The 24,621-nt window shown below is 40.4% G+C and overlaps 1 protein-coding gene and 1 long non-coding RNA gene across 10 annotated transcripts in view; one reads left to right on the top strand and one right to left on the bottom strand.

Annotated features, from left to right (window-relative positions):
- Positions 1 to 24,621, top strand: part of ZNF148 (zinc finger protein 148) — a 39,117-nt gene that overhangs the window by 5,091 nt on the left and 9,405 nt on the right. Inside the window, exons 1-5 of one of the 4 annotated variants that reach the window (XM_081924978.1) lie at positions 13,151 to 13,236; positions 13,898 to 14,244; positions 17,315 to 17,443; positions 20,624 to 20,747; positions 21,342 to 21,425. In XM_081924978.1, coding sequence (XP_081781104.1) covers positions 13,915 to 14,244; positions 17,315 to 17,443; positions 20,624 to 20,747; positions 21,342 to 21,425 — 667 coding nt within the window. In that variant the 5' untranslated portion in view covers positions 13,151 to 13,236; positions 13,898 to 13,914. Of the gene's footprint in view, positions 1 to 13,150; positions 13,237 to 13,897; positions 14,245 to 17,314; positions 17,444 to 20,623; positions 20,748 to 21,341; positions 21,426 to 24,621 lie in introns of those variants that run through there. The other 3 variants (XM_081924979.1, XM_081924977.1, XM_081924980.1) reach the window with 3 other exon arrangements.
- The window catches only part of LOC309377741, a 33,644-nt gene continuing 16,978 nt past the window's right edge, over positions 7,956 to 24,621 (bottom strand). For 4 of the 6 annotated variants that reach the window (XR_014171628.1, XR_014171629.1, XR_014171630.1 and 1 more), the window contains one exon: positions 21,434 to 22,332. This is a non-coding gene — a long non-coding RNA (uncharacterized lncRNA). Of the gene's footprint in view, positions 8,973 to 9,790; positions 11,345 to 12,992; positions 13,098 to 21,433; positions 22,333 to 24,621 lie in introns of those variants that run through there. The other 2 variants (XR_014171627.1, XR_014171632.1) reach the window with 2 other exon arrangements.

Here is a 24,621-nt window from a genome sequence, read left to right as displayed (position 1 = left end):
AATCCAGCGGCGGAGGGGGACGGGAGGCGGGCCCGGGCTCCTTGGTGGGGCCTCGTCGCCTGAGCTCTGTGGCGGCCCCGCCAGGGAGGGGCGGGCGGAGGGAGACGCTTCGGGCCTGGAGCGGGTGGGTGGGTGACGGTGCGAAGTGCGTGAGGCGAAAGGGGGCTGAGGGGAGGGGAGAGTCCGGGCTCCGTCGTGTTCCCCCCCCCCGCCTCCTTTCCAGATCCCGCTTGCACGGGGCCTTGCAACTGCTCGCCAGGAGGAGAGCTGGGATCTCGGGCGAGCGAGCGAGCAGGCCTCGCTGGGGCTCCGGTAGCCCTCCGAGCCCTTCGTAGGTCAGCAAAGGCAAAGGCAAAGGAGACAAGATATAGGCAAACAAAGGAGGAAGGGGGCTATGGGGGAACGGGGGGGGGGTAGGCAGATCTCCCCCGGGAGGCTTCCCAACCCCCCTACCCCCCTCTTCTTCTTTTTCTTCTTCCAAGGTGGCCTCCTTAAAAATAAAAAAAAGGAGAAGAGAGCCTGGCAGACAAAGGGACTTGCAGGGATGACCGATCTACAGAAATGCACATTCCTAAACCTTTGGCCCACAGTGATTTCTTCCTCTCCCCTCTTTGCAGTTTTTATAACCTTGAGGGTTGTTGTTTTTTAAAAAAATAAGTCACATAGGCTACCCTTCAGATGCTTGACACTGGGACAGTCATGACTTCAAAGGGTGACCCCCTTGCCACCAGCCCCTTGAACTACCTAACCCTGCGATTGACAGCCTGATTCAGAAGTGGCCAGCCCCAACTCTGGTTGCTTCCTGTTCCAGCAAGGGATCCCTAGGATTCCTGAAGACAGCCAGGCAAACATTAGAGACAAAGGGATTGACAGATCCCTATGAACAGGCATCTTCAACACCTAACAGGCAATTTTGTCCTGCTCTGAATGTTGCATTTTGATATAGATGGGTAGGTAAATCTCCTGCAGGACTTTCCCCCTTCCTCTTTCAGAATTGTTACCGCAAGAGTACCGGTAAGTCTCACAGAGACCCACATGCCCTGAATCTGAAGAGCCTGTAAATAGATATGCAGAACAGAGATATCTAGCTTCTTTTTCCTGTTCAGCAGGGGACTCCAGTCTCCTTAGAGACAGACTGTCAGAAACATAGATTATGGCTACAGGCTTGTGCACACTTACATGGGAGTAAATGCCATTAATCTCAGTGGAATTTACTTCTGAGTAAGTAGAGCATCAGGCTGCACAAGACTGTCAGAACGTGAAATGCATCAGTTTCCAGATGCAGAGCAATCTTAAACCTTCCTTCCCTCGCTTCCAGTATAGGCCCAAATACATTTCTTTTTCAGGTACTGAATTACGGAACTGAGACATACACGCACATACTGTCTACTTCCTACAACTACTGTTTGGATACATAACTTAGCCTAGCTCATACTCCTATGTGATAAGGATTTTGCAGTATACTGTTTGGGCTCATTTATTATAAATAGTTGTATATTAAAGTACATACCTTGTCATAAGGAGAGCATTGCTAAGTGGGCACCAAGGAGTATTTACTAAGAGTCAAGCTCAGCATGAATAGGAAGATAAAACTGTGGTGCCACTATGGACCCAGAAATACATTTCTAAGCTATAGAGATACTTGAACATCATCTACACACTTGCTTCTGCTTCTAGCATTGTGTATGTCTCTTTGGGAGTTCATTTGGAATGATTTCAGTAGAGATGCATGAATGGAAGATCTTGCATTGGAACTGGTCACCGCTATGAATTTCTGAGGAAATGTTTGTCAGCAGTAGTTCTGGCTATCTGTCCAGAGATTGTCTCTAAAAATTTGTGTGATTGAACAATTCCAACCCAGAGGTTTTTATATTTATGCTTGTATGGGAATAATTTCAAAGTGTTCTCATAAAGAAATACATTGAAAATGGCCAACTCAGTTGTTGCTAAAACTTAGCCCAAATACATTTGCTTTCTTTCAGAAATGGTTGTGGAAAGGTCAGAAACATTCAGATCCAGACTTAAATGGTGGACTACATAAATATAATTGTAATCCAATATCTGAAAGCAGTATTGCCAGATCTGTGGCTATCTGCTACCTACCACAATTGAATCCACTATCCCATTCCCATTTTAGTCTGGTTGCATTCCATGTAAACAATATTTTGGAGTAAGTGCTTGTGGGGCATAAGAGAGATCATCAAAGCTTTCATTTACAAGTTGAGACACTTACACTGTAGATTAAAATCAGTTTTAGATTTAAAGTTTTCCTAAAATGTAAGATTGTATTCATTTTCAACATAACAATGGGGCTAAAATATGTGAATTCAATAGATAGTTGCGTTTCAAGACAATTTTTGGGAGGCCTTCTTGCTCTGTGTCATTTTTAGAAGATTGGGGTCCAGTTATGTTGGATAACATTCCACCATGTTTTTTATAAGTGTCTACAAAAAAGAGAGAGACCTTTATAGGGTTTTAAAGATACAATATCCTTTCTGTTGATTATCTTTGTTATGTAACTAGTATTTTCTAGGTTAACTGTTGTTACTAGTTTGAAGGACCTTAGTCGTTTTGGATTTTAATCTTCAATAACAATTGCTTTTTGTGGGACAGATAGATGTTGAACTGCTGGTAGTGATTTTGGAAAAGGCTTTCTTCCTTTTCAGAATAGAGAATTGGGAGAGCTTATTTTTTTACACAAATGCTGGCTGTGGTTCTGCCAGAGTTATCCACAAATAGGTTCCTCAGACTTCAGTAGGACTGGCAGATGTGCAACTTTGTGTAGGGTTGTAGCCTTGATATTTACTTAACTTTGTGCAGGGTTTATTCAGGCTGGGGCTTCTATTAAAATCTGTATGCAAAACTAGTTTACCAGTATTGAACAAACACTTGTGGCTGGCTATTTATTATAACACATCTTGCCCTGGATGTAAAAATGTGAGGCAGTGCTTTTGTTTGTTTTTGTTAAACATAGTTTTTGTCTTTGCAAAAAAACTGGGGCTTTGGCCTGTGACCATATATGATAGATGACCGTTAAAAAGATAGAGGACTATGTCCAATGTTGGTCCTGTTCAGAGTAAACCCTTGGATTGACATTGCTAACTTAGGTCCATTTACTTCAGTAGTTGTACTCTTAAATATAATGTACTTGGATACAGTCCAAAGTAACACGTTTTTGATAAATTATATACATTTAAACTGATACCTCTTCAAGTCATGTCTAAGTGATTAGAGGAACAATTAGGTAATGTAATTACTACTAAAGTTTCATAAACTGGGTTTTTGCTTAGGGTTTTTCTGTAAATAATCCCTTTATCATTCTGACTGCTTTGGTCTATGTAGCAATAGATCAGATGATGATAGAAGGACACTCTTTTAAGAGCTCTCATAATTCTGCAATTTGAATACAACTTAATAGAGAATTGAAAAATACTGAACTTTACTTCTCTCTTTTCATGTATTGGAGATGATTATTGGATGCTTCAGAATAATATCTGAAGAAGAAGAAAACCTCAACTACAAATGTAGAGTTGGGATGTTATTTCTTTCTTTCACAAAAGGATTCTCTAATTTAAGATCAGCTGCAAACCTTTCAGAAGACAGGCCCCCACCCCCCCCAAAAAAAATATCAACCAGCTATGGTAATGCTAGGGTTCCAATTTTTATTTTTTATTTTTGTATAAGCACCTAATCATTCTTTAGAATTCAGTCAAAGCCTGCAAGGATTGAAAGTTAATATTTAGACTATTATTTAAAGAGTATCCTGCACACCACTGGGTAAAGAAAAAGTATGAGGTGATATCCATTGTGACAAAAGTGGTTCATTCCTTCTTTTCCCACCTTGAAAGCACCTGCACCCTGCAATATGCTCAGGGCTTTCCCCAACTCACAGGAGTGTATTTGCAAGGTGCACAAGGAGCTGCGGGGCGGGGCAGGGGGGAGAAAGGGAAGTCCCACTGCATGTTGACATCATTGGATGTTCACCATGGCTCCTCCACTGAGAAACCATATAGAAAGTCATAAGCATGCAACAGGATGTGAAAGTACTACCCTTCAACAGGTGCATGGGGAAAATGGTTTGACACAGGTATGTTGGAACACTATGCATTTTTGAAATAGGAATATTGCCATTAAAACCTTAGTTTGCAAGGGGTGATGTTGTGCAATTTGGAAACTGCTCAGTCTACTTGGTTTGAAGAGATTATACTTTACGAGGGTCAAAGAGTGCCATTACCTTTCAAAATTGAATGAAGGAGATCAGTGTAAAATTGGCATCTTAGCCATTTTATCATTCTCTCTATTTGAGATTGTCAGTAAAGCAGTACATTATATCCTGATTAACATGAACACCTAACTCTGGGTTCAAAGCAAGTAAACAGCCCCCAGCCATTTAAGAGAATTGATATCATTCATTGCTCATCATTATAGGTATATATACACATATTTCAACAGAGCTAAGAGCTAACATAACCCTCCAAAATACATAATGAGTGGATGCCACATTTTCCTAAAATGATTATTTTCTGGTAGACTGTCTATCTAGCTTAATTTGAAATGTCAATTTTTTCATGACAAGAATCTCCCACACTTCTAAGAGCCATTGTTTCCTTGTGGGTTGCCTGGGATCCTTAAGTTGTCAAGCCATCAAGAATTTGGTTACAGCAAATAAAGCAACTAAAAGCTGCTAGGCCTTGATATACCAACTATATCATTAAACAGACCACATATCATTATAGCACTCTAGTGCAATATTTTATTTTTTGAGCAGTTTCACATTTGCGCTGATTTTTGAATTTTGCAAAGCATTGCATTTGATTGGCCAGTTTCAATGAAATGTTATCAACAGGTGTTGCTAACTTGTGGGCTTTTGACCCTCCCATCATATGCATCTTAATTTTTTAAAAAACTCCTGTGGATCCTTGCTGTGATGTGTCAAAAGGTTTATTGTGGTCCTCCAAAGTTAACATTTTAAAAAAAATTCTCCCCCAAAAACCTGTTTTAAACTGACTGCTCCTGCAATACTGTAATTCCAGAAGGTTTCATGACCTCTCAATTCTCCCCCCCATTCCTACCCCCATCACTCCCACAGCCCCCTTGCTGTGATTGCATGGTATGAAAAAAAAATTTTTCTGACCCCCAGGAGCCTCCAGAAGGTGTCCTTAAAAAGGGGGGAGACTCACTTCCTTTTACAGTTCACCCACACTCACTTTTTCACTTTGGCCACATCCACTTTTACATTTGGTCTCCATGGATTAGTGTGGCCCTCAGCCTAAAAATGGTTAAACACCATTTTTAAAATTGGCAAATGGTGATAAAAGTACTCTTTAAACATTAGAATTGCAGAATTTGATGTGATGGAAGATAGTAATTTTGGTAAAATGTAGGACCACCACCCATTCATCAGCAACCTGAGGACCCCATCAGTCCAGGTGGAAGTATTTTGTAGAGACCATGTTGTAGAACTGCTGATTCCACATGATTCGAGCAAGAAACCCAAGTCAACATAATGATGAGAACTTTGGAAGTACAGGTAATAAATATCCTGGCCCTCCTTTCTTTTTGTTAGCCAAGGCAATCAGACTTTCTAATGGGTGCCCACCTGCTTTAAAGGTGTTGCACACAACTTTTATATAAAAGACCAAATACACAAATAGTATCTGTGTGGGAGAAACCCACTTATCCTTAAAATAGCAAATGAGCTCACAGAAGAATGATTATACTCTAGAACACCAAAGATACACACTTTTCTCAAAGTATCTACTCCATCTGTAATCCTTTGGCTGTTATCCAACAGAGAAAGTCTTATAAAATGTATAATCTTACTGGAAGCCCCTGCCCAGATCATTAGTACTGCTATTATCTTGGTTGTTATTTATTTGAGTTAATGCCGCAACCTATGAAATCTGAAGAGGTTTACAAAAGTGAAATGCAACAGGCAAGCTGGAGGCTTCAATGGGACTTTGCACCTGATCAAATGAGCTGTTCTTTGAGCATGGTAGCTTACACAATTGTTTCCAGTGCAACTGCCCAATTGACCCCTGACTTGCTGCTGTTGTTCCTTTACCAGTGCTCCACTTGTCGCTTCTGCACAGGAGATACCCAGCGTTGCAGCAGTGGATGTGTGGGGCTTCCTATTTCCCTCCTCCCCAAAATATCCATTCAGTCTGCCCCAGAACAGATTTTGGGGGTGTGCGGGGAGCTGCAGGGGGAAAGGGAGGAGGAGGGGAGCCCCATTGTGCAAACAGAACTTCGTCGTGCAAGCAGGTTGACACCTTGGATGCTGTCCCAGGAATTAATATGCACAAGTTTCTGAAATGGGATTATTGCATGCATCTATATTGGAATTGCTTTTAGCTGTTTCAGTTGTTTTTGTTTGTTTGTTTGTGTGTTTGCTGTCCTTTTTGGGAGGAAGGGTGGCTATAAATTAATAATAATAATAATAATACTAATAATAATTTATTTATACCCTGCCCACTCTGGCCGGCTTCCAACAAAACACTAAAATGCAATAACCTATTGAACATTAAAAGCTTCCCTAAACAGGGCTGCCTTCAGATGTCTTTTAAAAGTTTGGTAGTTATTTTTCTCTTTGGCATCTGATGGGAGGGCGTTCCACAGGGCGGGTGCCACTACCGAGAAGGCCCTCTGCCTGGTTCCCTGTAACTTGGCTTCTTGTAGCGAGGGAACCGCCAGAAGGCCCTCGGCGCTGGACCTCAGTGTCTGAGGCAGAACGATGGAGGTGGAGATGCTCCTTCAGGTATACTGGACCGAGGCCATTTAGGGCTTTAAAGGTCAGCACCAACACTTTGAATTGTGCTCGGAAACGTACTGGGAGCCAGTGTAGGTCTTTCAAGACCGGTGTTATATGGTCTCGGCGGCCGCTCCCAGTCACTAGTCTAGCTGCCGCATTCTGGATTAGTTATAGTTTCAGGGTCACCTTCAAAGGTAGCCCCACAGAGAGCGCATTGCAGTAGTCCAAGTGAAAGATAACCAGAGCATGCACCACTCTGGCGAGAAAGTCTGCGGGCAGGTAGGGTCTCAGCCTGCATACCAGATGGAGCTGATAAACAGCTGCCCTGGACACAGAATTGACCTGTGCCTCCATAGACAGCTGTGAGTCCAGAATGACTCCCAGGCTGCACACCTGGCCCTTCAGGGGCACAGTTACCCCATTCAGGACCAGGGAGTCCTCTATACCCGCCCGCCTCCTGTCCCCCCAAAACAGTACTTCTGTCTTGTCAGGATTCAACCTCAATCTGTTAGCCGCCATCCATCCTCCAACCGCCTCCAGACACTCACACAGGACCTTCACCGCCTTCACTGGTTCCAATTTGAAAGAGAGGTAGAGCTGGGTATCATCTGCATACTGATGAACACCCAGCCCAAACCCTCTGATGATCTCTCCCAGCGGCTGCATGTAGATGTTGAAAAGCATAGGGGAGAGGACAGAACCCTGAGGCACCCCACAAGTGAGAGCTCAGGGGTTTGAACACTCATCCCCACCACCACTTTCTGAACACGGCCCAGGAGGAAGGAGCGGAACCACTGTATAACAGTGCCCCCAGCTCCCAGCCCCTCTAGATGGTCCAGAAGGATGTTATGGTCAGTGGTGTCAAAAGCCGCTGAGAGATCCAGCAGAACTAGGAAACAGCTCTCACCTTTGTCCCTAGCCCGCCGGAGGTCATCGACCAGTGTGACCAAATTTAATAAATAATAATAATAATAATGATAACTGTCAGATGAGTATGGAGTCCTTGCTTTCAATTCTAGTCAATGGATTAGCCCATGGTCAAATGTTCCCTTAAGGCAAAAATGCCCAGTGCAGTTGGTAATTTAACTGTCTGTTGCATTGCAATGTCACTGGATAGAAAAAAGCAGGGCTAAATATTCCTCACCTCGTTCTCCTTGCACATAGCATTAAGTAAGCCAGTTTTAAATCAATAGCACAACATGAACAAAGAGAAATAATAATTTTATATTTTAGAGTAATAATGTTGGGAACATTACAGCACAGATAGTCAACATGGTGCCCTACAGATGTTTGTTAATCAAGAAAAAAATCTTTAATTGCTTTATATTGAAAATGATTCAAAGCAGAAATACAATATATTAACAATCAAAAAGAGACATTTAAAAGCCTTTTTGTGTGTGGATTACATAGTCCCCATTTCACCAAACAGCATGACCAGTGGTCAGGGTGATGTGACTTTTAATTCAGCAACATCTGGAGGGTACTGTGCTGGCTAGCTCTGCATTACAGATTCAACACATGCAAATCTGCAGAGCTCCCGTCTTTTTGTTGCAGAATACAAGCTATGATATTGTGGTTCCGTCACTCAGCTCTGAATGGCTGCATCTGAACATTTGAAAGACACTGATCTTGTTGAACTTTCTGCTTCACTCATGCTGTGGAGTTAAATGGCATTGCTTCAGTCTTCGGATTTGCTCATATGCTACAGGAGAAATTCTCCAAGTGGCAGCTCAATTCTGTTCCCTCTTGTTGCTGTGATAGCAAAGTTTTGTGCCACAAAAGCTGTGGTGGCATGCAGAGCAGAGCAAGGGAACAGTTCCTTGCTGGCACAAGGATGTACCGGTGTTAGGAAATGTCTTTGCAGGGACCTCTCTTCCCATCTTGAAAACCTCATTGCACAGTGCTTCTGTGATGTGAAGGGGATTTTCTCCTCTGCTTGAGTGGTAATACCAATGGCATTTAGTGCTTTTCCAGAGTGCGAGTCTAGCTCCTGGTCAGCAAGTGGAACTAGCATTCACTCTTCTTTCCAGTTGTCTCTATGCACAAAGTATCAGACTCTTAGAAGCATCAGTGATCTCATTCTCTTTGGCAGTTACACTTTTAAGGGTGTGTTGATTTCTTTTGTTGAAACGGAACATAGCGTATTACCTCTAAAGCTTCCTGTACCTTACAAACCCAGTCTCACTTTCACGTGTACCATTCCAATGTTTAAGATGTGCATCTGCCAAGTTGAAACAAAAGGACATGTAGAGAGGTTATCTTAGTGGCTGCCCCAAAATGGTGATACTCTCCTCCTTAGAGGCTCACAAGATTTCAAGTCTACAGCATTTTGCTTACTTAGACTGACTTTCAATACCCCAAGTCAAAAGGATATGGGGCAGTAGTGGCTTTTTCTATTTAGTGTTACATTATTACCAAGCTTTCAAAAGGCAGGTTGTATTAATGTTGTATAAATACGTTAAACTAACAAGTAACAGTTGCAATTTATGACTTTGTTTCGGAAGAATTACCTCTGCCCATTTGCCTTTCTTGCTTTGCATTTCAAGTGATTTTAATTCTATGGAAATCAAATATTTAATTCTATGGAAATCAAGATAAAACAGTACTGTATAGGAATTTTACTGACATACTGTTAAAAAATCTTACATGTAATAGAAGAACTTTCTTACTCTTTTATTACAGTGCTAATTTTTTATTTTTTATTGTAAAGATCAAGAAAATTGACTGGAAGATATTCTTGCCTGTAATTTTGTGCACTTGAAGCTCAGTGTATACAGAGGTTAATCTTTCTGCTATTAACTCTTTTGGGGTTTTGAACAAGACAGGGAGTTATGTCCCAGCTCAGAGCAGAAGTTTTTATACTTGAGCAGTATGTTTAGCATTGCTGTGAAAGGCTATACAACTGAATTCACTTGCAAAAGATGTGAACAGGCTTTTTGCATGAAAGACAAGACCAGTGCTTTTTTTCTGGGGGTACTCAAGGGTATGCAGTACTGGCAGCTCCCCCCCCCCAACGTTAAAAGTATGGCACTCACTGTAAGAACTTCATGGTGAGTACCAACATCTTTTTTTCTTATTTTAAAAAGGCACTGGACAAAACTAGAGTAGTAATGTGTACTGATGCATTTAGATTCTGTGGCTGGGGCAGAGGTTTTTGTTATCGTATGTGGTGGCTAATGATATGGCAGTATCATAAGCAATTATTGATATGACACTACGTATTCTCATCCAGCACTGGATAATGACGCAGTTACATGACTGTATATGCAGCTGTCTTATGCTGAGTCAGAACATTAGGGCACCTTGCCTTGTTGTTGTTGTTGTTGTTGTTGTTGTTGTTGTTTAGTCGTGTCTGACTCTTTGTGACCCCATGGACCAGAGCATGCCAGGCACTCCTGTCTTCCACTTCCTCCTGCAGTTTGGCCAAACTCATGTTAGTAGCTTTGAGAACACTGTCCAACCATCTCGTCCTCTGTTGTCCCCTTCTCCTTGTGCCCTCAATCTTTCCCAACATCAGGGTCGTTTCCAAGGAGTCTTCTCTTCTCATGAGGTGGCCAGAGTATTGGAGCCTCAGCTTCAGGATCTGTTCTTTCAGTGAGCACTCAGGGCTGATTTCCTTCACAATGGAGGCATCTTGCCTAGCAGTGCCAATCCTTCAGAAAAATCTCACATTCTCAAAACTGGGTGATGAGGATCACATGAAGATATGAAACCATCTTATAACAAATCCAACCGTTTCATCATCTTGCCCTGTGGTATATATTCTATCTGACAACAGCTCTTCAAGGTTGCGCGGTGAGACTTTTCCCAGCCAAGCTCCATTTTTACCAGATAACGACAGAGCCTGGGACCTTCTCCCTGCAAGGCTTGTGCTGCTGTTGCTGAGCTATGATATCTCTGTGATTCTTAAAACCTTGTCAGATAAGTGGCCTGCTATATTCTTTCATTGTACTGGCAGACTAGAATGGATCATTCCTGACAATGTTTCTGTTTGGGGCTATTATTAATCTGAACGTTACTTTTATAGAATCAGATCGAGTGGTAAAGAATTATTTCTTGCCTTGCAACCTAATTTGTTGCTTTGTAGATCTTTGCCCAAACTGGAACGGGTCTCCTTTGTGTTGTTTGGTACTCTGGTTACCAGTTTGGTCTGAAGTGTTTGGTCCTTCAACCATTAATAATAACAAGCTGAGGAAATACACATACAAAACCTGTGCATTCACATTGAATCTAGGACTGGGTGATGAGAGTCATCTTGCCCTGCAGTATATATGTGTGTCTGAATTGCTTTTAATTATGTATCTGATTTATTCATAAGATAATTTCTAGCTCATTCTTCCTCACAGGGGAGGTCACAATAAAATAACACTTCGGTGAAACCAATTCACTTTTTAAAAGCAGAGAAAAATACATCATGTCTTTAGAAACACCCAGAGAGGCACCACTTGGGCTCCTCACTTTCAATGACAATTCCCTAATGGGCTGTATCCAATTGTGCCCCTCTGCTGATTGAAGGCTCTTTGTTCCAGTAGAGCTGCTAAGAGCTGATTTGCCACTCTCCATCTGTAGTATCCCTTGCACTCCGCTGGAAATCTGCAGGAGAAAGGGGAAAATTTCTAAAATCACTTGCCCTCATGGAATCTCTGCTGGATCAAGGAGCCCTCCATCAACAGAAGGACAAAACTGGACACAACCTTATGTCTAAATAGGTCAAGGGCCAATGATTATGCTTCAGCACTAGAAATCCTTTTCTTTTATGTTTTCAGTTCCGTGGTTGTACAAAACATCAATTTCTCCTGATACTTCCTGCTTCCTTTCCTTTTGTAGAATCATCAACATGATCTTAAATGGATACTGGAAAATCTTTTGATATGTGACTTTCAAAACACTCATATATCTGTAGCTTTTGAATTGAATCTAATGGTTTTTATATTTTCCATAAATAACCAGAATTCATTGTAAAAAATGGTGTGAGATGCATTGCAACTAGATGCTGTGCAGTAGAGTTGATCAGTGTAGCAGAGCCTGAAACTATGCAAGCACCATGGGTCAATCTGCAGGCAGCAGCATGACTACTTAGGACAGGAAAAAAACTATTCATTGCATTTTCCATTTTTGATTTTTTTTATGGTAAGGAAAATATATCAAATTGGATTCCATCCTTTCGACTACCTATCAAGACCTAGTAAAATATACTGTGTTTTTTTAAAAAAGTATGTAACTATTCTGTTTGTGAGATTGATATAGGATTTAAAGTATTTGGGACAGTTGCTGAATTGATGAGCATGCATGTTCTAAAAAAAAGTGATAATATTTTTAGAAAATAATAAACTGCAGGATTACTTAAGTAAGTTATATATAGTTTTTGAGAAGGAGTGAGAAGTCTTCTTTTAAGAGCCACTATTTTGTTCCAGGGAGCATATTAACGTAGCAGAGCTAGTACATGGTGTATAATATCATGCATTTTGTCAAGGGTCAGTTTGTTTTGGAAACACTTCCTTTTGTAGATACAATCCAATTTTCTGGCTGACCTATTGCAGAATTCCATTATTTTTTAAGAGTTTTGTGAAGTTTCTGACAAGGCTTGTGGTGATAGGAAGGTGAGCTAGTGCTTAAATTAGCAGCGCATTCTGCATGAAGGTCTCTGCCTAACCCAGTATTCTTAAAAACTGCTAGGGCCAAGGAAATTGTTAGTATGTAGTGACTTTTTTCAGAAAATTTATTTAAGTGCAATTCTCTCATTGCCTGTCTAGTCCTTTAATAATTAAAGCAATTGAACGGCAGCAAGGCATATTTCTTCAGCCTTTGACTGATTCAGGAAAGGGCAATTTCACGAAAATGTCAATCTACAGACTCATTTTCCATATATAGTTAACGTCTGCATCATTTTAAAGATAATCTTCCAAAGTTTAATTATCTGGCAACGGTTTTTCAAAATAGCATGTTACACATGTGTAGAACAGATTTTACATATGAGAAGTTTGACGAGCAAGCTGATTCAGAATTTATCTATTTTTATCTATCTAATCTTCATTTAAAGATCTATCCAAGAAAACAGACAATAATGTAATGATCCTTTATTGACAGTTTGTCTCATTTGGTAAATTGAGAAGAAATTTTGTTAGGAATAAAATCAGATCAGTTAAGGATGATAAAGGTTGGTTTAGCATGTTATGTTGGTCACAAAAACACACCCCTCTCCCACAAATGAAAAGAAAAATCTAAGCGGACTTCTACTCACCCAGTGAGACTCCATGTCCTCCTTGTGGACTTTCCATAGGCATCAGGTTGACTGCTGTGAGAACAGAATGCCGGAGTAACTAGGCCTTGAGTGTGATCCAGCAGAGCTCTCCCTTACGTTCTTATGCTATGTTTGTCCTTCGGGGCATGGAAGAGGAGAGGAAAGGGAAGTTTCAGTGTGCAACCCAAAGTCCTTGCACCAGCAGAAGCACCTTGTTAGCTACTGCCCCATGTTTTGAAGTAAGGTGCAGTTTGGAAAATTTCAAGCTAAAAAAATTAAATGGTGCATCTATCTTGCGAGCATAAATCTGTTTTTTCTACCTGAACTGCTCCAGATCCATGCAGTGAATCTTTTGCACTCTGAAATTCTATTCCCAGTTTGGAATCTTTTTGCAAAAAGTGTCAGATTTTGAGACCTTATGAGTAGTTGGCATGTATTTGTGGGGGGATGCACTTCTTATCCTTTTTCTAGGGAGAGATTTACAAAGACCCTGTATTCAGATTTTTGTGAAATTATTCTTATTATGGTGATTCGTGTGTTTTTTTTACAAACAAGTTAGAGCGACTCACAGTACCTTTAAAATTATAGAACAAAGTATCACAAAAAACACAAATAGCCCATAAGAAGAGTAAAAGTGTTCATCAACATGCCTTACATTTCCCATGTATGTATCCATAAATACCCAAATATTGTCAGTGAAGCTTGAGTGTGGGGCTGTGTTTTTAAACACTCTGCCTATTAGCTCTATTGTATTGTTTACTTTTTTTCTTTTATTGTATCATTCTTTAAAAATCGTTTTTCTTGTTCTGTTTGTCTTTTTTGAGGTGTAACTCTACTTATGTAACAAAAATGAAATAAATGGTAAATACTCTTCTAATTGAGTTTTTTTGTTTTTGTATTTGCAGGTTAATTGCACTTAAGAATGAACATTGAAGATAAGCTGGGAGGATTGTTTCTTAAATGTGGTAGTATAGAGCCAATGCAGTCATCCAGGGATATGGTTGGAATGGGTGCTGCATCTGACCAGTCGGCAGTTCCTGTGGAACGGCAGGAAGCAGTGCTTCAAGACCGGGCTATGGCGCACCAGGAAATCCTTTCTGCAGAAGAAGTGCTACAGGAAAGTGAACTTCGGCAGCAAGAAATGATCCCACATGATGAACTCATGGTCCACGAAGAGACGGTGAAAAATGATGATGAGATGGAGGGGCAAGACAGGCTTCCTCAAGGGCTTCAGTATGCAGTCAATGTCCCTGTAAGCAATTTATTTAGCACGGCTTGCACTTATAAGTTGAGCAAATCATATCAAAAGGGCTGCTTAAAAAAAAAAAAAAGCATGGCAGGAACAACCAAATAAAAACTAAAATAAAAGTAGTTCATTACTCTTGAGAAAAAAGAATTGGAGGTTCTTGTTTTTTAACAACAACAACAACAAAATGCTATAAATCCCATGGCTTGTTTTTATCTCTAGTGCTGTTTGCACAGTTAAGGGGGTAATCAGATATTGACTTAAAGTGTGAGCTAGGAATAGAGCCCATGGCTGAATTATCAGTCCCTGGTTCCCTTATTTCTTCCTCTGTAAAAAACAGTATACAGTGGTGGCCCGCAAGACGAATGCCTCGCAAGACGAAAAACCCGCAAGACGAAAGGGTTTTTCGGTTTTTGCGTCGCTTCGCTAGACGATTTTCCCTATGGGCTTGCTTCGCAAGACGAAAGCCCGTAGGGAAATATCCGGGGACCTCTTTTAAATGCTGGCGGTGGGGAGCAAAGCCTTTCCCCCCCCCTCCGGACTTCAGAAGAGGTCCAGGAAGGCCGGCGGGGGCGAAAGATTTTGCTCCCCACCGCCAGCATTTTAAAAGCGGTCCGGGGTAGCAGGGAAGCACTTCCCGCTATCCCGGACGGCTTTTGAAGGCAGGCGGGGGGAGCAAAGACTTTTGCCCCCCGCCAGCCTTCAGAAGAGGTCCTGGACCTCTTCCGAAGGCGGGCGGGGGGCAAAAGTCTTTGTCCCCCCTGCCTGCCTTCCCGGGGGCTTTTAAATTGCCCCGGGACTGTCTTAAATCACCCCGGGGCTGCCTTCGCTGCCACCCGCCAGCATTTTAAAAAACCTTGGGCCAGCGGAGAAGTCCTCTGCTGTCCCGGGTTTTTTTTAAAAATGCTGGGGGTGGGAAGAAAAGCCCTTGTCCGCCCCCCCCCCAGCCTTCAGAAGAAGTCGGGGGACAGACTGTCCCCGGACCTGGTCTGAAGGCGGTTTCCATAGGAACGCATTAATTAATTTTCAATGCATTCCTATGGGAAACCGTGCTTCGCAAGACGAAAAACTCGCAAGACGAAATAACTTGCGGAACGAATTAATTTCGTCTTGCGAGGCACCACTGTAGTCATAATAGATGTATTTGCAATCAGCTGGGGGGGGGAGTTATGCGCCAAGAAGGACTGCTTTTGGATAACAATCTTAACCTTTCTAAAAAACTTGGGAATCTTAGATGCTGTGAACCAACCACTGTTTATTTAGGAACACGTTCTCATGTTTTAATACACATTTTATACACTTTTTAAATATATGTCTTACATAGACGGTGCTCATTTGACTTTAAGTGTCTGCATTCTTCCTGCACAGGAGATAAGGACTTGAAAATGCTTCTGCTATATTCAAAGAAGTAGTGTGTTGTTGTGGTTCCTGCACTTCTAACACAGTTTAGTATTGGTATTTAATGATGTGGATTGAAAAGCAGTGGAGTTTACACAGTTACCGTATTTTTCGCCCGATAGGACGCACTTTTCCCCCTCCAAAAATGAAGGGGAAATCTGTGTGCATCCTATGGGGTGAATACAGGCTTTTGCTGAAGCCTGGTGAGTGATAGGGGTCCGTGCGCACCGGCCCCTCTCCCTCTCCAGGCTTCAGAAAGCTCTGCGCAGCCCTAGGGAGCCGGGCGCGAAGCCGCGCTGGGCTCCCAAAGGTTGCGCAGAGCTGCCTGCGCTCCCGGGCTCGCAAAGGTTGCGCAAGCTCCCAGAGCGATGCTGAAGCTGTGCTCAGCTTCGGCATCGCTCTGGCTCCCGTTCTGGAGGCTGGGGTCAGGGAAGTTCGGGCTTCCCCCGCCCCCAGCCGTGCAAGCTCCCAGAGCGATGCCGAAGCTGCACTCAGCTTTGGCATTGCTCTGGGACCTGTTCTGGGGGCTGGGGTCGGGGGAAGCTCGGGCTTCCCCCGCCCCAGCCCCGTGCCTGGGTGTGTGGGGGGGAATAATTTCCCCCCCTTTATTCCCCCCCTCAAATCTAGGTGCGTCCTATAGGGCGAAAAATACGGTAATTCTGCATGTGTGAGGAATAGCTTCTTAGATTGCAGCTGGGTTAAAATACGGTTTTACGTTGATGGTGCTTTGTTGTAAGAAAGTAACAGGAACTTTAGAAAAGAATGAGATGCTTTCAAACTGTTAATAGAACAAAATAATAAATTCTCACTGTAGTGGAAGACTTTCAAGCCTTGAAAATCAATCGGCAACTCGGTTTACACCAGGTGTTTGGTTTTTTGGTCTGATTCTATAACAGAATCTTGTTGCTGAAAGTACAGTTCGCAACCTTAGGGGAGAAAACTGAGGTGACAGAAGCTCTGTGTGTTTGAACATGGAACAGCTCTAGCAACAAAAAACAAGGGGGTTAGGTGGGTGTCTGACTTTCACATCATATGCAGGATACTTGTGGTACACTGTCCTGCTCCAAGAGCTTTTGTTTATAGCTGAGCCTGTGAACTTGCCTGGGAGAAAACTGTTTGAAAGGAAGCAGGGAAGTAAGCTTTGGAGTAGGAAAAGGTTCCTGATTCCTCATCCACATGCCCCTTTGAAGGATGGCCCCTTCAGATAGGTTTGATATCATCATAGTAGCTTTATGTTCTACTGGCAAAAATGAATGTTTGATTCACAGCAGGAAGAGACGAGAATTTAAAAGAAGGGTTGAAATTATCATAGTAGCTTTTTGGCAAAAATGAGGGTTTGCCTTAGAACAGTGAAACTGTGGTTCAAATGCCAACATAACCATATCTTAAATTATAAAGTGTTTTTGTCAGGTGAAATTTCTTTGTTAAATGTTAAATTATATGTGGCATGTAATCCAACCTTCTGTGCTTGAAGGTATGAAAGGAGTACCATACTGGAATACTCTCCACAAATAAGACTTTTTAAAGTAGCCTTTCCCCCTCTTCCCCAAAACAGTACGAAGGGTATAAAGTAATTCCAGATGTATTACTATTTTTGAAAGAATTTGTTAAAATGTGTCTTATATGTTATGTGTCATATGTAATTAATATTATCTGATGCTGGCACTTCGTATCCTAGCAGATCAGCGTGAAACAAGAAATTACATTTACTGATGTAGCAGAGCAACAGAAAAGGGACAAAAAGCTAATACGAGAGGGTTTAGATATGCAAAAGAAGAAGAAAAGGAAACAGCGTTCACCAGCAAAGGTAAGACATTTAATTTGAACCTTGAAGGCAACTGGAGATTTTCCTTGAATTTGCAATTGGAAATGATAGTATTTGGAAACCATAGATTCAGCCACCTAACTTTAATCTCAAAGCCAAGCCACAATATATTCATACCTTGTTTCTTTGAAATTCTTTTCACAGCATGAATATTTGACATACTTCAACATCTGTTTCCCAGGCATCTCCTTCTCTAAATATTATCTTTTGATGAGTGTGTAGTTTTAAGGACCACTTATCAATTACGGAGACTGTTTAGATTAATAATAATATTGGGCTTATTTAAATATCATAGTGTTTTTCTAACAACTTTGTTTTTAATCAGACAGGTGCACAAGTGTTGAAATTGATTACTGCATGCACCTGAAATTAAATGAATGCCTTCCATTCACAGTCTTCTAATTTCAAATGAGCCATTTTAATCTAAAATTCAGTTTTCAGTGTTGCACATCTTGAATTTCCTCTCAGGAAGTGCAGCAAAAATGCTATGTCTGAATTTTGAAGCATAAAATATGAAGCATTTGAATATATTTTTATTCAGCTTCCTGCTATACAATTTACACTTGCAAATTCAAACTCAGTACTTGCCCACTACAGTATTATTCTTGTTTTCATTTGCAATTTCTGAAGTTTAATGAAAACTAATTGGAAGCACTGATTGGAAGCTATTTTCATGTACTTGTCTCAGTTGTAGTTTGAGAACCCCCTTTTTCCTTTATTTCATTGTAGAGGTTGTCCTTCAAATCTTCCTAATATTGTATAGTAAGAGATCACAAATTGACAAGAGAGATTGAGAGCAGGTTAAGTACTGGAGGGTCATTTTCTAGTATTGACTTTGAAGACTATAACTACCTAGAGCATGAACATTATATACACTCCCCTGAGGAAATGAAGTATTAGAAGGGCCCAATCTTAAGTCTTTGAATGTGCAGTACTAGGTATAAGCCAAGTTCATAGCTGTATATCAAGAAAGGCAATCAAGTATAATTAATGGTGTATTTTCTTTTCTATGAAAAGAAAGTCAAACCAACCTACTATAACTTGTTTAGCAACTGTGTTCCCCTCCCCACCACCGCAAGGCGCATGATGGTGAATGCCAATTGTATAAGGCACCCAAGTACCCTAGAACCAACAGGATCTATCAAAACAAGTGTTTTCTGCTGCTGTTTCTGAATCTTATTGATTAGGACTACCTGAAGAAAGATGGGCTTTCTTCCATGCAAAGAATCATTTGCAGGGACACCTTTAAAAGGATTACACTCACTTAGAACAAACTCTGAAGAACTGCACCAATTTAATGTACATGCTTTAACAGTGTCATGTGTTGGCTTTGTTCATGTCACAGTGTTTAGCTTAGCTCCAGGAGAGGAGATTGCAACTGCTTTGCTTCTCCCTGATCATTTTGCTGCTGTGCCACCCAGGCCGAAGCCATAGGTGGGCTTAGCATGTTGTCTAAAGCCGGGCTCATGGTTTACTTCTCCCAGACAAATACTGAACTATAACCTATAGAAGAAGCCTTGGCTACACCTCATGGTTAGTCTGCAGAGACCTGAGCCACACCCCTGGATTTGGACTGCACACTAAGATAAACTATAGTTTAGCTCAGTGTGATGCAGTAACAAAATGGCCAGGGAGGAGTGACGTAAGATTTTCTGTTACTGTTGAGCCATGGTTTTGACTTAGCATGACATGCAAATAGGGCTGTTGTAATGGGTTATTAAGACTGAAAAATATTAAGGTTATCCTTTACCTTCTACTGAGATGGAAGAGATAAAGTACACAATTATCATTTCACATGTAAGTAATATTACCAAACTACAAGTCCTGTCACCAGTACACTTGTACAAAAAAAGAATTGCAGTTGCTGGATGTACTCCGTGTCTTGTGAAATAAAATGGATATAACATGAGTGCCTCTAGATTTTATAGCTTTCTGTTCTTGCCCAACTGAGTAGATTAAAGACTGATTTATAGTGCTACCATTTGAGAGGATAGTGGTCCTGTTTGTACACCAATGGTTTAGCATGATGGGAGCGAATGTCATCCACTCTCAGGCTTACATGCTCCCTCCCCTCCCCTCTTCTCTTGCTGAATAGCTAAATGTAGAAACTTCTACTTCAGCTTTTTGTTAACTGCAGCTTCCTATGTTGTCTGAATTGGAATATGTGGTTTTAACATGCGGTAACTGAAACAATGGTTAGTTTCGGGACAAGCCAACTTCATAATCCATGGTTTGAAATCTGCTAGTTCTGAAATCTGCCATATTTAGTGGAAACCACAATTTGTGGTCTGATGACACAGGAAGGTGCGGTTAACTAAGAGCAGAAATAAAGTTTCTGAACCCGTCCTGTCTGCCATGTTAGAGAAAGATGGGGGCACAGGCAAACCTGGGAGGATAGGCTTGCTCATGTCACAGGAAACCGTATTTTGAGTGACAACCAAACATGATCAAAAAAAAAAAAAATAAACTTTATTAGCAAAGCCAACAGGCCACAGCTATGCAAGAATTAAAAATAAAGTAAGAATAAAAGGAAGAAAAGAACAAGCAGAAGGAGGTCCGTCAGATGAACAAGTCTGTCACTCAGATGGTGGCCCTCAGTTTCACAGCTCTCTCGATGTACCTCGCGACCTTCTCTGTTATCTGACTGTCCGTATCAGATAAGAGAAAATACAGTGTAGTGTCTTGTGAACGGCCGGGGATGGAGAGAATGAGTGGAGTAATAATCTCATTCCTTAGGTCTTTGTAATGATCAAAAATATTCTGACTTGCTTTACTGAGAATAAATTTCTAGCACAGGCTTCCTCAACTTCAGCCCTCCAGATGTTTTGAGACTACAATTCCCATCATCCCTGACCACTGGTCCTGCTAGATAGGGATCATGGGAGTTGTAGGCCAAAAACATCTGGAGGGCCGAGGTTGAGGAAGCCTGTTCAAGCACTTCTTTGGATGTATTATGTGTATTATATATAACAAATCTTGAAAAACTAAGGTTCAATTAGGTCAACTAAAAGATAGTCAATTGATAATTATGTCTACAATCTTCCTATTTTGCATTGTGGTATTGCCTAAAAGTGCTTGATTACCTCCATTATGTATTTATATGAATCTTGTAATATTGTTGAGAAATTAATGTAAGACTGAATTTTGCCCTTTTAAAAATAGATCCTTACAATAAATGAGGATGGATCACTTGGTCTGAAAACTACCAAATCTCACATTTGTGAGCATTGTCATGCTGCCTTTAGAACCAACTACCATTTACAAAGGCATGTCTTCATTCATACAGGTACTGCTTGAATTTAAGTTGTATTTTATATTATCTAAAAATGGTTGGATCTTTAATAATGCACTGAATTATGAAAAATGATGCAAACTTTATATTCCAAAGTGCAGGAAATGTGGCATCTAAGCTTAGGTATTCCATGCACCAAAGTGTCAAAAAGTACCAGAAAAGAATTAGTGTCATTTCTGTTAATTTGAGATTTGCTGTGTTGCTTTGCTTTCTGTACAAGGATGGGTTGGTAAGTCACCCAATTTCCAGTTTTGTCTTGTTCATAGCATAGTCTCTGGGTTCTTATTTTACCAGTGATGGAATTCTAGTTGGAATAGATGAAAGAGTTTTACAGTACCTACTTAGATGACAGCATCCTGCCTGATTTTGCTCATGAGCTGCACTCCTCTGTTAGCAGCAGGCTCGCCGAATTAATAGCCTCTTTCTTTTTAGCCCAGGTAGTTTAGACAGACTTTTTTATACTAAAATATTTTGGAATTCATTTATATGCTGGATTCCAGTAGCCGACTATTTTATTTCTCAGCAGAATCTGTTAGAAACAAATGTTTGTAGCTTTTAACTTACAGATGTGGAATTATATTGTTTAAGGTGAAAAACCATTTCAGTGCAGTCAGTGCGAGATGCGTTTCATTCAGAAGTACCTGCTACAGAGACATGAGAAGATTCATACTGGTGAGTATAGTGCCTTGAGTTTCTTTTTACTGGTGTGTTTAAAGAACTGTTTCCGAAACATGGCCAAGTATTGGGTGATTATGCAGCTTCTGTTTTAACGTGCCGTTCAAAAAACTCTGGAAAAGAATTTAGGTGTTTGCTTTAGCCTTGCCTTTTTCCTCCCTTGCCCCCAAGAAGTTACTGACAGCTGATGTGAGCAAACCTTAAGAGAAAAAATATTTTTATTGGGTAAGTGGTAAATAGGAATACTTCGAACACAATTATGGCCAAAATGCCTGACCCCATAGGTATCTGAACCCTGTTAAAAAAAAAAACAGCATACAGAAAATTATACAAGAGTAAGCGTTTTAGCAAAAGACAAATAGAAAAAATGAGACCCAAAGTTAAAGCAGGATGGTTAAGTTTATATTGGTTTGTTTTAAAATTTTACTTCTGGAAAACCACATTCTGTAAAAAGACTTGGCTTTACTGGGTTTTTGGCATTTTGGTGCATGGCCTTTCATTATCTCTGCAAATATTTAGAAATATAGTCTTTTTTGGACTAGATGCCAATTTTCAGTCTATATTTCAGAAAAGTGGAGCTTGCAAAAATGCTGAATGTTGCTTGGTGAAAGGTTTCATATCTGTTCCAACTGCTGGTGCTGATGTCTAGTACTTTATGTGTATGCATGTAAACCTTGAGAAAACAAAACATGACAGAAAATTGCACAAATACCCCGGTTGTCTTGGAATGTTTGTATCCATGCTTATCATCAAACTAGCCTTACTAGTATTTGGATTTGCACTTTTGCTTATACTTCTGTTTCTTCCACGCCATGTGTTTTTCTGTACACCTGGGCTTCTTTCTGCTGCTGCCTTTCAGTATTGTTGCATTCAGTTATTTAAATGATGTGCTGTTGGGTATGTTCTGCATAGAGAAAGAAATGTATTTTGTTGAATTTTAGGTTTTTATTCTTGGTTTTTATATCTGTTTTTAATTTTTGTAAGTCATGTTGAGTTCATTTTTGAAAAAGTAACTAATAAATATATATATATTTAAAATATAACCCTGTTTCACAATTGACGTCTGTGTATTTTGCATTTATTGAAGCCCAAAACAAATTTGGGGGGGGCACGGGAGAAGGAGTGGGAGGAGAGGTTCTGTTGCACAAGTGGAAATCCATATACAAACAACATGGCTTATTTGAGTACAACCCATAATACATTAAGAAACAATGCAAAAAATAAATGGGCAGGAATAAAATAAATCAGATATTGGAAGTAATATTACTGTTTTAATATATAATCTACAAAACCTTTCTTTACTATACTACACAATTATTAATAGAATATAAACTTGCCAGTTTGACTGGTATTACATCTATTCGTTATATTACTAATTTTATGAAGCAATGTAGTTTTAGCCATGGAAAAGTTTGTGCAAAGAAAGCTGATTTTGGAAAATATTTCACTATATGCCATTCTCTGAGAATAATTTTGCATACTTCACTTTAAAAATTGGATAATATTTCTAGAATGCCTTCTGTATACTTAGTTCCGCAGGCATGCACTGAATGTATGTGAATTGACTGGAGAATGGCTTGGTTATCTGCTCTGCATACATTTCATTAAGATTGTTGGGGTGTGGTACCTGTGGCACTGGTGTACTACCTGCCACCCTTGCAGGGCTGTTGCAGTTAGGCAGCCGAGCTGTGATGGCTAGCTTAGTAGGCAAGCAAAGGAGCCTGTAGCCAAACAGAGGTCTGTTAAAGTGGTGGCAAGAGTCTCTTAGCTATGTGAGCTATTTCTTTTTTGAGAAATTCTTCCCTCTTGACTCTGTAGTCAGGCAGCAAGAATGGAGTTACACGGGAAACCAAAATACTGAGTTCAGCTATTACAAAAAACCCACATTACCAACCCTAGTTTCTTGACCTTAAAGAAACCATGCACAGACAAACCAGAGTTAAGCTAAACAAACCATGGTTTAATTTTCTGAACTGAGCCTATGAGTTTGGTAGTACGTTTCTTATGTGTCATTTGGCTACACCTACTTCATCTAAAGTAATTGTCAGTTTAATGTTTCATTCTTTAATATATATATATATTTAATATGTAAGTTGGATCTGTGTATCTTTTTATAACTGTGCGTGGTACTGCTTGCCAGTTAGGTTTGATAACATGAAATATATAATGTTGTGACTCCAAGTATATACAGTATAGGAGATAAGAAAGACAGGGCAAAGACTTGAAGTTTTGCTTCAGCCTGAGTCAGAGGCTAGGGTGGACAAGATACAACACCATTTTTTTACTTTCCAACAGAAAATTGTATCCCCTAGGGCAGTGTTTCCCAACCTTGCGCCTCCAGCTGTTTTTGGACTACAATTCCCATCATCCCTTGCCACTGGTCTTGCTAGTCAGGGATGATGGGAGTTGTAGTTCAAAAACAGCTGGAGGCACAAGGTTGGGAAACACTGCCCTAGGGAACTGAAATGCTTGGCTTTAAGTCAGCTTAGTCATTAAGTCAATGAGACAAATTGGCTTCAATACAAAGAATCTTAACATGACTGTGTAGTGGATTAAACTATTACAATGAGCTAAGATAATACAGCAGTTTTGTGTAAAAGGGAAAAAAATAGATAAAGGGAAAGGAAATTATAAAAAATGATATTGTTTTATTTATTAACATGGAAAACAAATATTAAGCGCTACTTGTCTTTGAAACAAAATTATGGAACCATCTATGATATTAAATAACAAATAGTCTGAGTCTTTATAAAAATATCATTGCTTTTATAAATAAATATTTTGTCAGAATGATTCAACTCTGAATTTTAATTAGCTATTTTTAGCTTTTCAGTCTTTTTTTAGTCTTTGTAAAAGCGAGGAGCCTTAATAGTCTCTAGTTCATCGCTGCCTTGAATACGAAGCAATGCGATACAAAGTAATGAGATGCAAAGTAATACATGAGGTCTATCTTTTGGCATATACTGTATCTTTTTAGAGTTGCTTCACCTCTGTTGTGTCTTTTATTCTTTGACCATTCTTTATTTCTTTACACAGTACGAGCATTTTACCTGGTTCACCTGTGCATAAGATTCCTATTTGCTTTTCACCCAGGAGTAGAAAGCAGGTTCAGGGAGGTCCATGATATACTGTGTATAAATCTGTCAGTGCACTAGCCAGATGATACTTTTATCCCTGGGAAGGGCTAAGGAAC

Source organism: Podarcis melisellensis, assembly GCF_964234715.1.
Source record: "Podarcis melisellensis genome assembly, chromosome: 1".
In the NCBI taxonomy this organism is placed as follows: Eukaryota; Metazoa; Chordata; class Lepidosauria; order Squamata; family Lacertidae; genus Podarcis; species Podarcis melisellensis.
This window is presented reverse-complemented; position numbering and strand designations above follow the sequence as displayed.